Source organism: Haliaeetus albicilla, chromosome 22 (genome assembly GCF_947461875.1).
Source record: "Haliaeetus albicilla chromosome 22, bHalAlb1.1, whole genome shotgun sequence".
NCBI classification, from domain to species: Eukaryota; Metazoa; Chordata; class Aves; order Accipitriformes; family Accipitridae; genus Haliaeetus; species Haliaeetus albicilla.
The window spans coordinates 21,876,306-21,888,194 of record NC_091504.1 but is presented as its reverse complement, the minus strand read 5'-3'; the positions used below and the strand labels follow the sequence as shown (position 1 = coordinate 21,888,194).

Genomic DNA, 11,889 nt, shown 5'->3' with positions numbered 1-11,889 from the left:
CACTCTGATGGTAAGACAGAAAAGCAGCAAGGGCTGGCAGCAGACTTAATGGAGTCACTTCTGCTTTCTCCATCTTGCACAGGCCTTTGCTTGGCTGATCTGCTGCAAGCAGAGAGGCAATAAAAGAACCAAATGCATAGCCAGGGTGTAGCGAGGGCAAAGGGGAGGGAGAAAAAAAGTCAGAGGAGGGGAGGGAAGAAGAAGTACGTCTCCAAAGGGGCATGGTGTGCTGGGAGGGTATTAATGCATGCATTCACTCTCCTGCCACATTCACACAAATCCACTGGGATTTTCAATCCGTACCGGCCACGGAGAGATAAAACAAGCTTAGGAGATGGAAATACAAACAGCCTCAGACCAGAAGAGCAGCCTCAGTTCTACTTATTCCTGTTTTCTGTCTCATTCACAATCATTTGTTCCTCATTTCCAGTTCAGAGCAGGGCCTTGGCCTTGAGTGTCAGCAGTGTCCGATGAGTTACAACAGAGGCTGGAGCCTCTCAGATACCTCATGCCCTCACCCTGGCATGAAGCCAGGTGTTGGCTCTAGGAGACGGGTGACTATCCTCAGGGCAAAAGGGAGGGAGTCATTCACCTCTCTCTGAAACCGTGTACTGGCCACGTCTACAGGCGGCGTGAACACAAACTGTGCCACGCTTGGCATTTTCAGTAGGTTCATGAGCTCAGTTGCGCGGATAAGGATCTCCTCAAGGTCCTCCTCGCAGTAAACAGAGGTGACAGCAGGGCTCTGCACAAATGTCCTCATCTTGGACAGGAACATGGACACTCTGCAGGAGAGAAGGACATGGACATCAGCTGACAGGACCTTTGCACCCAGCAAGGTCACTACTTAAGCCTGTGTACTCCAAAAGACTTTGCTGCAGGTGAACACCAGATGATACCCCAACCCCTCCTCCTAATGCAGAGCGTTAGTCAGCAGATGAATCGCACTTCCCCAAACTGTGCTCCTCCACAGCTTGCTTCCTCTGTCCTGTTTCAGTTTCCATCAGTTGCCAAGCTTGATTTTTTAACACTTGTGAACACCTGTGTTTGGACCCACGAGATCTGCACGCTTCAGCCCTTAGCCCTTCCCCACCATCCCTCCTCACCTGGGGATCAAGTCCTGACTGCGAGCTGCCAACTTGGTCAAGGTGGCCATAAGGACACTGATGGCACGAGGCGCGTAGCTGGGGATGCTGGCCAGTGGTCGGAGCTGGGTGATTTCAAATAGCACGGCCTCTAGAGTCTCAAAGAACCGGTTGATTTGCTCCACAGTGCAGCGCTTGTCATAGGACACAGACATGTACTCTCCAATAGCCCAGACCTGAAGCAAAGGCAGATGTGCTCAGAGCAAGCAGAAGGAAAGGGAATCAAATAATTTTTAGAGAATAGCAAATCAGATTAGCTAATGCTAGGACAGAGGAGAGGAGGAAAGGGAAAGTGACCAACAGATTGCACCGCAGTTGGAACAACCTGTGGCAGAAGCAGGCAGGCCCTGCTTACCATGTGGGTGAAGATAGCCTCCTTGTTCTGGATGTTGCTGACTGTTCCTGAGAACTCCAGAATCTCCGTGGACAGTTCCACGACGAGTGCAGGGCGCAGCTTGCAGAACATCACCAGCTGCGAGCTCAGCACCCTGGAGGAGAGAGATGGGCAGAGCTCAGACCACAGGCAAGGCGGTCGTCACCAAACTGAGGAGGTGCTAGCAGCATCCAGCCACAAGACTCAGGATATCTCCAGCAGGGCTGAAGGTGCAGTCCCCATTTTGTACCCTCCAAAGATGTGTCACAGCAGGGACCAGGCTACAATTGAAAAGGCTCCTGGGCTGCCCTGGGATGCCAGGCTGCAGCCAGCAGAAGGGCTGGGAGCTTGGCTGGGCCTCCTGTCCCTTCTCACCTGTACACATCATGTTTAAATGCTGGGATCTCATAAAGCTGGTCACTCCTATGCAGCAGCAGCACCACCAGCTGGTTTATCAGCGGCCCATCTGCAAACTGGAAAACAGCCCTTGTTTCAGCAATACCAGTGGTTTCCAGAAGCCAAAACCCAAACTAACCAGCCAGATAAGACAGGTGGCACAGAAACAGCCTGATCTAGCAGGAGGGCAGCAGTGCACAAAGCAGGTATCAGGCACTCATTCTGCTCTTGCCCACCTCCATTACAGCTGGCTGAGAGAACAGTGTGGAGCCTGACACTGCTCCATGGAGCTTTTCTGCTTCTCCAGATGAAGTAGCTAGCTCAGTGCTGGTTCATGCCAGTATTAGACCATCCCACCCTCCCCTCATGCGTCCCTCTGTTGAAGCTGCAGCATCTTAACAATTTTGCTTCTACAGCTGCTCTTCACATAATGAGAGATCCCCATGGCACGACTGGGAGCCAAATTCCCCTAGGAGGGCCTACCTCTGCCACCACCCTGAAAAAGAGCTCCAGTAAGACAGGGACAGTCTCTGCACATTGCACGACTCTTGGGCTGCTGGCCAGGGATCCCAGCAGCTGCCGTAGTGGAATCAGCCTGTGGGCAACAGAAGAGTTACTGTTGAAGGCTTGTTCCCAGCTACTCTCCTGGCTGCCCTTCCCTGTACCTCTACACGGCCTTTGAGTGCTTGGCAAAGCTAACACAGGGGAGATCAAATCCACCTCACCCCAGCTGAAAGCAGCTATGCCTTTCCCAGTAAACCCAGTGCTGCCTCCCAGAGCTGGATGGCTGAATTAAACCCTCGTGGCAGTCTCCTACAGCAGCCTCCTACCTCTCTGGGGCATCCTCGGGAGCAGACTTGGTGCGGAGGAGATACTGGAACATGCTCTTGTAGAGGGGATGGCGAAAGGCTTCCAGACAGGTGGCTGGCTTCACAGCTGGGTCGATGGCAGCCCTCTCAGAGGTAGGAAGAGCACCTGACCTAGCAGAAGACACACACAGAATGTGCTGCATTATGAGAATGGGCCAGGCCATAGCTGGAATCCTGAACAATGGAATAACTCCCTTTCCACTGAAACAGAGACAGCAACTTGGTCTAATCCAGGCCCTCTGGAAGCCAGAGAACCAGGATGACAGAAAATTATGAGCTTAGACCCCCCCAGGGCTCAGCCAATAGTTCCAGAATTGCTTCTCTATCACTCCTGGGAAAGGGGAAAATGGCACTCTGTATCCCTCAGCCATAGAAGCCCACCATCTTGCCTCTAGGATGATTCCCTTTTCTAAGCACTCCAGAAAGAGCTGCTAATGTCAGGGAAGACAAGGAAGAGCCGAAGTACAGCTGTGAGAGCCAGTCCCAGTCCTATCCCATCTTGCTGGAGACTCACAGTTCCTAATGACGTCAGGAAGAAACCTCTGTATGCCTCCAGGAGAACAAAGACAGAAAAGAAGGGTAAGAGCAGGGAGGGAAGACCAGGTAGCCCACACCTCTGTGTTGAGGTGGTGGCTCACGGCAGACACTCCAGCACGTGGCAACCATTTGGAGCTGGATATGGAGAGGGGAATGACAACAGCTCCCTGAGCCCCAAAGACAGTCCAGTAATGAAGTGTAAGAGCTGGTCACCTTGTCTTCCTATGCACAGCACATGACTAGGAAAACCAGGCTGACATCTGTGCAGCTTTGTGTTAACCCAGCTGTAGCAGATGCCTCTTGTTCTGTGACAGCAGCAGCCAGAGGGCAGCTGAGGCTCAGAGAAGCATGTACTAGGCTATGGTCAATGTCAAGACCTTGATTAGCAAGCGACAGGAAGGGAAGGTAGCATTACCTCAGCTGGACGTCCAGAGCTGCTGTCAAACAGGGCAGGTCAAGTAGCAAATGGAAGATCTCAATGGCTGTGCCTGCATCCAGCAGAAATGGGAGAAGGTCCACAAACTCAGAGATAAGGGGTGGGCTGTTCCATGCCAGGAACTGCAAGGAACAAGCACAAACTGCTGCACTATCCCTGCTACTCCATCACACACCCAGACGATTCTCACACTGTGACCAAAAGGGACGAGGAAGGGAAAGTCACTTCTGAAAAGCAAAACCAGAGAAGTCTGAGGGTTTAGACAAAACCTGGGAGGCTGCTGGAAGCTCAACACAGGCATCTGGCAGCTGGTTCAGTGGCTGCCAAGCTGCAGCTTATTAAAGTTTTCCAGAAGCCAAGTGCTGTATCCTAACTGTGTCCACTGCGCTTCCCAACCCACTGGCAGTAATAATAACGCAGACTCTCCTCTACTGGCAGTGCTAATCACACCCTGAACCTTCTTCCCTCTTCAAACCCACACTTGCTTTTATAACAGTCCTTCTCGCCTGTGCTCTTCCTAGCACTGCCATGGAGGCACATGGAGGGCTCTGGGGCATGAACAGAAAGTTCTGGGGCACAGAAAATAACGTGCAGCAGGCTCTCTCCTGTGCTGCTCCAGCAAGTTGTACCTTGAAGAGATTTGGGAAGCTCTGCCTGAATATGCTGGAGGTCTCAGTGAAGAGCTGGCTGTTGTCTTTGCAGAACTGGACAAATTCGAAGGCCAGTGATGGGTTGTGGAAGAGCTGAGCCGGGATATCAGTGAATAAGTGTTTGTAGATTGCATCAGAGTCCACAGCTGCCATTTTGCCTGGGAGGACACAGCACGTTGCTGAGCACAGCCCAGCCGGCAGCCCTGCCAACAAGGGCTCCAGGGGCTAAGCTAAATCCGAGTTACGTTTTTCTAAAGAGCACAGGACGCCCCAGTTCCTGGGTCTCCTGGAGTGGGATCATCCATCCCAGAGTACAGCCAAGGCTGAATTACCAACGCTGGCAGCCAGCAAACTGCCAGGACAAAAGGCTGTGCTGAGTATGCAAGACTGGATCGCGGAGGAGGGGGTGAGAGCTGATGACTCACTGTGGTTCAGGAAGAACTGGGCAATGGGCAGTAGTGCCCTGGCGTAAGTGGCATCCCCACAGATTCTGCCGTGCAGGATTTTCAGGAAGGAGACTGCGCGGTACACGTAGGAGGAGTCCTGTTTGCAGATGATGTCCATGATTGTCACCGCCTCAATGAGACACTGCAGGAGAGCAGAGAGCCAGATCAGAGTGGGCGAAGCCACAAGCCCCAGAGCTTCAGCCCCACCTCTGTGTACTTACAGCTTTCTGCAGGTCTCCATCATCTTTCTTCAGGGGTCCTGCCAGAGAAAGGAGTCCACGTTAAACTCTGAGTCCAAACAGGAACATTAGGCGGTCAGTTTGAGCACTAACCCAGGTTTCAGGATAGGTGGGAACACATACTGATCCCGATTCTAGGCTAACGAGAACCAAGTTCCACAGCTCCCCCTGCAAATGAATGGTAGGAGGCAGAACATGGCCATTGCCTCCAAGTCCCTCCCAACACCCCAGTGCAGGGCTGGTCAATGACTTGCACCAGCAGCTGCAACAGGTCCCATGCCTAGAGCCTGACTGCGGACTCTAGGGAGTGAGATCCCAGCCCAAAGAGGCAGTGAACCAGAAACATTTTCAACACTACCAAGAGAACTCCAAGGACGGATCATGGCAAGACTCACGGCGGTTGCTCTGCTCAATAAGCCGCTGGCAGTACTCGAAGGCTTTCTCCCGCAGACGCTCCTTTGGGGGAAGCAGGCGACTAGATGTGGACGTAGTTGAGACCATGGACGTAACAGACCTGTCCATTCCTGATTTGTCTTCTACAGAATAAAGGTTATCACGTATCAGCTCATGTCATGGGCAATATAACCCACACAGCTGCCCAGCAACAGCAAGGGAGCTGTCCGTCCCCAGGTGCACTGCAAAGAAAAGGAGGCTGGGGAAGAAGGGAGTGTTACAAGAACACCAAGGAGATGCTGTCTCCCACCACCCAGGCCTTTTTTCTCAGGGATCCGTGGGCTTTTGCCTGAAACCAGGGGACTCACTGAATGAATAATTCCTCGTGGAAGGGTCAGCAAGGATCAGTCAGGAGGTTTTGTGATATTCCTTCCCAAAGTTTCCCTGCTCCGAGTCCAGGAGCTCTAAACTCTTGCCCACATTCCTGCCACTTGCTGGGGTGCTGGTACAGCCACCTAATCATCTCAGAGCACACGCCCTCTTGGGGGTGCAACCCACATTGGCCTGCAGCCCTTCAGTTCGTACCTGAATTAGGGGTCTTGCCCCCATAGCACAGCAGCCAATTTCTCAGCATGGAGAAGGCTTGCACATTGAGCCACTGGTCCTGTGTGTAGTACTGACCCACTGAGAGCACCGTGAAGAAGTCTGTGGCAATGGCACCATCCACCTCTGTGACAGGACCAGGCTGCGAGAAAAGATACAGCAGGTCAGATCCCCAGAGAGAGGCTAAGTGAGAAGGCAGGGAAAACTCCACTGACCCCACAGAGACAAGTAGCCCTCATTTATATGCACTATGGGGCCTGCAGGGGAGCAGTTATCCAGAGAGAGAAAAAACAACTGTGTTGGATCCTTTTCCCTAGCTGAAACACTCCAAACTTTCCCACTCTCTGACACAGGCCTCATTAGCAATCAACTTTTACTCTGAGGTACATGGTCACTAAAAGACTCTCCCCTCAAAACTACTTCAAGTATCAAAGCTCTGGCTCTACAGCAGAACTCCTAAATCCTAGACCTATAAATCCCCCTACTTTGCTCTCCTATGTGTCTTGACCACTTACCCCACAAAAAGCGACAAAGAACAGCAGCACTTCTAGGTTACCATTTCCCAAAAGCAGCTGATTCTTGGAACCTGAAACAGCAGGTAACTAACAAATGCCCCTGTGAGATGACCATGGCAAGTCAGCACTTACCTGTCTGGTTCTGGGATTGGAGAAGAAGCCTCCAGAGGGTTGAGCGACTCCTTGATGAATACTCGCATACCTCAGCCAGTCGGCCATCTTTTTACTGACTACATTGGTCTGCTCTGTACAAGAAAAGTCACGGGGTCATTGCTAAGTCGGGCAGAGAAGCAGCCTCTGCAACATACCCCTGCTACCCCTCAATTGCTGTGCTTTTCCTCCAGCTTAGATCTGATCCAGCAATCAGTAAAGAAACTGGTACCCCAGGGTGGATGCCCTATACTCCTCCTCATACTATTTCAGAGTCCAGGATCGCTCACACTCATTTCAGAGCTCTGTGTCCTTTTCTCACTCCTAGCCCCTAGATCAGTCTCATTATTGTTTTGCCTGCTTCCTCAGAGAAAAAGTCAGGGAGTGAGTGCTGGAATCAAGGACTTCTGATACCAGATCAGTCAAGAGGTACTTGCTCCTTTGTCTCCATCCACAGCTGCTATTAGGAGGAAGGTGCAAAGATACTTTCAAATCTATTCAGGCAGTGGCTGACTTCAGCTCTGCAGAGAAAGGCATAAACACCTCACAAAGAACACGCAGAAGCTAAGGCAGGTAGTCCTACCTGCTCAGCCAGCCCATACACCCTGGCCCAGCGTCCTCCCCAAAGCTTCTCCTGCATACTGCATGACATGCGCAAACCTCACAGGAAACTCCCAGAAACAGACTCTTGCTCACAACACAGCTCCTCACCGTTTTAAGCCTGGAATGCTCTCCTTCGGTTTACTCACCAGGGCATATCGCTCACCACTACCCATACAGTCCTGCCTCTCTTATGAAGAGTACCCCTAGTTGTTTTTGCTGCTCTGTTCCACAGATACACAGGCACATCTCTGTTTCTGCTCTCACTTTGCTTGATGCTCTTCAGGATAGCTACAACTTCACACTCATCTTGCACCTGGAGACCTTAGCTAGGAAACATGTTACTGTGCTAGAAATCCATACAGAACAGAGACACTGGCAACCAGAAGGGGTCAAAGCAGCTGAAGGCCCAGTCTCATTTTTGAGTGGTGGAATATATCTCGCCCAGTAAGTTCACTTTCCCTGTGGCAGAGATGTCACTTTTAACAGCAGTTTCCAGTCTTACTCGTAGCCAAAGCCTTCAGAGAGCCTTCTGATCACTACACAGATCACAGCCAGATGGTAATCTCAGGCCTTCCTGTACATTTACCTTCAGTTAGAGATTCTGGTGAAAGACTGATGACATTTGACAGGACAGGAAGAAGGTACCGAGCACTCTGACCCTCAGGCAGCCTTCTTTCGAGGACTTTTACAATACGCTGCCCCACAGCAGACACTTCAGCCTTCTTATTTCCCTTAAAAATAAAGCAGAGATAAAGCCAGGCAAATAATCTTCTACTAGTGCTAGAGACCAATACCATACAAATTTTTCCATTAGGCATTAATATCAATGTCAAACATAAAAAGAACTCACTGCACAGGCTATTTCACCACATTTTACAGAGATCTGCAATGTGAATTCACAGATCCCAGGAGGGGAGGGTACTTTGATGGAACAACAGGTTTGTGGACAACCATCACCTGAAGTGGAAATTAACAACTGCAATGGATGTCTTCAAATTAAACACTATGATCCATCAACTCTAGAGCAGAGAGTACTAGCACTAACTATTCCCCATGCGGTCAGTTTGTGAGTTCAACTGTTAAATTAGAAATTTACAAACAGAAAATGGACTGTTTTAACATGTTCTAGGACTCTCTGGTTAGTCCATATTCTCACAATGTGGAAAATAAAGCAGCTTCCTCTTTTGGAGGCTGTTATAGCTGTGGATCTGAGATGCCGTCAAACCCTTCTGCCCAAGACAACTTTGTTAAAGATGACAGGTGGACCCAGACTTCTGACAGGTTTTCTTTCTCCATGAATGTCATCATGCCAACAAAAAGTAAACCTTCTCTGCTGCTCAGGGTCTTGGACAGCTGGCTGCTGAAGGCAGTGAACAAACACCAATCTCTGACGCTCCTCATCTAATAGTCAGATTGGTACCAGATCACTAGAAGGAATAGGAAACTGAAGGTGAGCTTTCAGTGAAGAATTTCATGGGGGAACCTCACCCATGACAAGGGCTCATTTCTGTGCTTCTCTCATGAATAGACGTGAATAAATCAGCCAAAGCAACAGACAAGGAAGTTTTAAGGCTCAGGAATGGGGATGTATGCAGTGAAGGAAAATGGAAGAGACAAACCCACTCCCGCAGATACACTGCTGCAGCCCACTGCAAATGATGGGGCTACTTATGTGTGTTGCTGACGCATGTCTTATTGCTCAGAGGAAAACCTGACTGAGCTCAAATCAATGGCAGGTTTCCAGCTCCTAGTGCAACACCAGAGGCTGGGTTTTCTGGAAAGCCAAAAGCTTTACAAAAAGAACATCAGCTTTGCAGACCCAAGGGGGGCAGGGGACAAAGAGAAGGAGGATGATTTCCACGCAAAGCAGTGACAATGAAAACACGCAGAAGATGTTTTTAAAGGCTCTGCTGAAGTGTGGCCATTTTCACGAGTGAGGCTGCTGCTCACTGCACCCCATGTTAGAGAAGTGATACTGAAATGGCTAAAATATAGTAAGTTTTAGTAACATCAAAAATAGATGAAAACCTCTTCATGGTTTTAGTTGTAATCTAACAAAAATTAACACACAGGGTATGTTTTTACACTGTAGAACTGTAGGACACTCTCAAGGCTGGATATGAGAGAGGTGCTTTGTAAAGCAGCACATAAGTAACACATCACTGCTTTCTGTTTCTATGTTTTCATTTCCTCTAGCTAAGTAAGAGTCAGAGGAGTGATCAGAAACGGAGGAGGCATTTCAAAGCACACAGTGAAACTCAGAATGAGAAGTTTCAGAAAAATATTTTATATTTAATAGGCGCAATAATAGTAAAAGAAGAAGTAGAAGAAGATAAAAAAGTTTCCAGCTTATTCCCCAGAGGGAAGTCAATGCAAGCAGCACTCAAAACGGGAAGGTCCTCATGTTTTCTTCTCCATGGAGAATCTAGATCTTTGAAGTGCCATCCACATTTATAGCCCTATGTCATTTATAGGTTCTACGTATATTTTTTTTTTTTTTACATTTGAACATGAAAGCCAGTACCAGTAGTAAAAAGAAAAAGTAGTAGTAATAAATTCACTCTCAAATGTTTTGCTCTACAGGTTCAAGCAGCCCTGACTTGAAGTCTATTACAGCAGCTAGCACCAAAGTGTTCCTTTTTGCTTTTAGGTAGTTACAAGTCTGCTTGAGGTCCTCAGTCTCTATACATCATAATTTTAAGAAGTCTTTGTTATCAAATACTGAACACGAAAAAAGTTGCCATTTTTTCCTACAGAAAGCAGAATAAGTAGGTTCCTTAAATGAACATGGAAACACTTCTACTTTTTCCTAGATAATTTCAACTGATTTTCACTCTCCTTAAGCTCAGCAAACAGGGAACAATCAGAGAGCAAATCCATATGACAAAGGAAGATTTCTGACTTGATAGGTCATTTACCTGAGCCAAAAGAACGGAGGATACCAGGCTCAAGAGCTTTGTATCTTGAATCTCATCACAGGAGAGGATCAGATCATTGCAAGGTGACATCTCTCTCAGGATGGCAGCACATAACACCTGAATCTGCTCAGGGCACTTGGATGAACACAGCACTGTCTGCAACAGTTCCACAAACTTGCCATCGAGCCTGCAAGAGTCACAGTAAAGCATCACTGCAAGGCAAGGAAAGATTCAGACATTTATTTCCTGCATATTCTTGCTCTTGGGATGATCTCCCTTGACAGTGACGCTGCCTAATGCCATCTTATCATCCTCCCTTCTGAATTTTGTTCCTTAGCGCAGCCTGAAAGAGCGCTCAGTGACACAAACACTTGTTGCTCTCACTGCAAAAGGAAGTAGGCTTCTGCTTAACAATAGGGAAAAAAACCCCTTTATGCTTACATCGAACTCGGTGTTTTCAAAACAGAGTGCTTTCTTTAAAGCACTAAGCCGCCCCCCCCCCCCTTTTTTTTTTTTTTTTGTCAAGAAAATAACGCTTTGCTTCTTGCGAACGACAGAGAGACACAAGGCCACTCACTTGCGGGGGTACTTGGTGGCGGCGACGGTGAGGTGCAGCCTCTGGAGACAGTCCGCGGCCTCGGGGCCCAGCTCCGGGCCCTGCAGGACGGCGGCGACGCGGGAGGCGAATCTCCGCAGCTCCTCCTCCCGGATCTCCCTGGCGGGGCAGCGGGCGTCGGGACCCCGGCCGCGGCCGGTTCCTGGCCCTCCTCGGGACCCGCAGGGCTGGAGGAGCGGACCCCCCCCACACCCCCCGCCACGGTGAGGCAGCGCCGGGGCCCGGCTCCCCCCTCAGCCCCGGCCCCCGCCAGCCCTAGGCCCCGTACCTCCGGCAAGACCCCGGCCCCAGCCCGAAGGGAGCCCTGCCGCCCTCAGCCGGTACCTCAGCCCCCCACCCCGGGTACCTCGCCTGCTTGAGGAAACTCTCGGCCGCCGCCGTGAACATGCCCGGTGCTCCAAAGCTCCTCACCGCCTCGGTACGTGGCCAAAGCGGCCCCCGCTTCAGGGGCGGGCGGGCCGGGCGGCTCCGGGGGGAACGCGGTGCCGCTGCACGAAGGTTCCGCTTGGCGGGGAAGTTCCGGGCGGGGATATCCCGCATTGAGAGTATGTCCAGACACCTCGTGCGGTTTGTTCTAACTTGTATGGTTTTGATATTTTGTACCTGCTATGAAAACTGGTTTGCTGCTAGGTGACTAAGTGAGATTTGATAAATGATCATATATTAACATTCTGGTTGGAACAACAGACAAAGGGTAACCGGGGACATAATTACAGAAGTGTAGTCAAGTGATCAACTAGTAATTCATCATAAGTTTTACAGTTCTTCGCTCTTATGACAAGATGTTCCTGTACACTAGATGAGAACAATGTTGAAAGTGACCACATGTGATTGAAACTGCGTTAAGCTTCAAGATCAAAGAACAAAGACAAGAATCAAGACTTCAAGGACAGCCAGCAAGAACTTCAATGGGTCGGTGGTCGCAAAAGCAGCCCTTCGACTCAAACGGATCCTTCATGGCGCATGATCGGATGTAGGCAGTACCATGATAATCAGTTGC

At 49.9% G+C, this 11,889-nt stretch overlaps 1 protein-coding gene across 2 annotated transcripts; it reads right to left on the bottom strand.

Annotated features, from left to right (window-relative positions):
• Positions 1–371: 371 nt before the first annotated feature.
• AP5Z1 (adaptor related protein complex 5 subunit zeta 1) lies at positions 372–11,323 on the bottom strand. 2 transcript variants are annotated; one of them, XM_069810308.1, is made up of 17 exons: positions 11,236–11,323; positions 10,851–10,988; positions 10,274–10,460; positions 7,942–8,086; positions 6,735–6,847; positions 6,070–6,229; positions 5,487–5,627; positions 5,074–5,111; positions 4,832–4,994; positions 4,386–4,564; positions 3,736–3,878; positions 2,745–2,894; positions 2,398–2,509; positions 1,894–1,991; positions 1,501–1,633; positions 1,107–1,321; positions 372–785 (listed from the first exon to the last, which is right to left on the bottom strand). In XM_069810308.1, the coding sequence occupies exons 1-17, from the start codon at positions 11,274–11,276 to the stop codon at positions 515–517; spliced, it is 2,427 nt and encodes an 808-aa protein (XP_069666409.1). In that variant the 5' UTR covers positions 11,277–11,323; the 3' UTR covers positions 372–514. The 2 variants fall into 2 exon arrangements, with proteins under 2 accessions (XP_069666409.1, XP_069666410.1); XM_069810309.1 differs by lacking the exon at positions 10,851–10,988.
• Between the last annotated feature and the right edge of the window lie 566 nt (positions 11,324–11,889).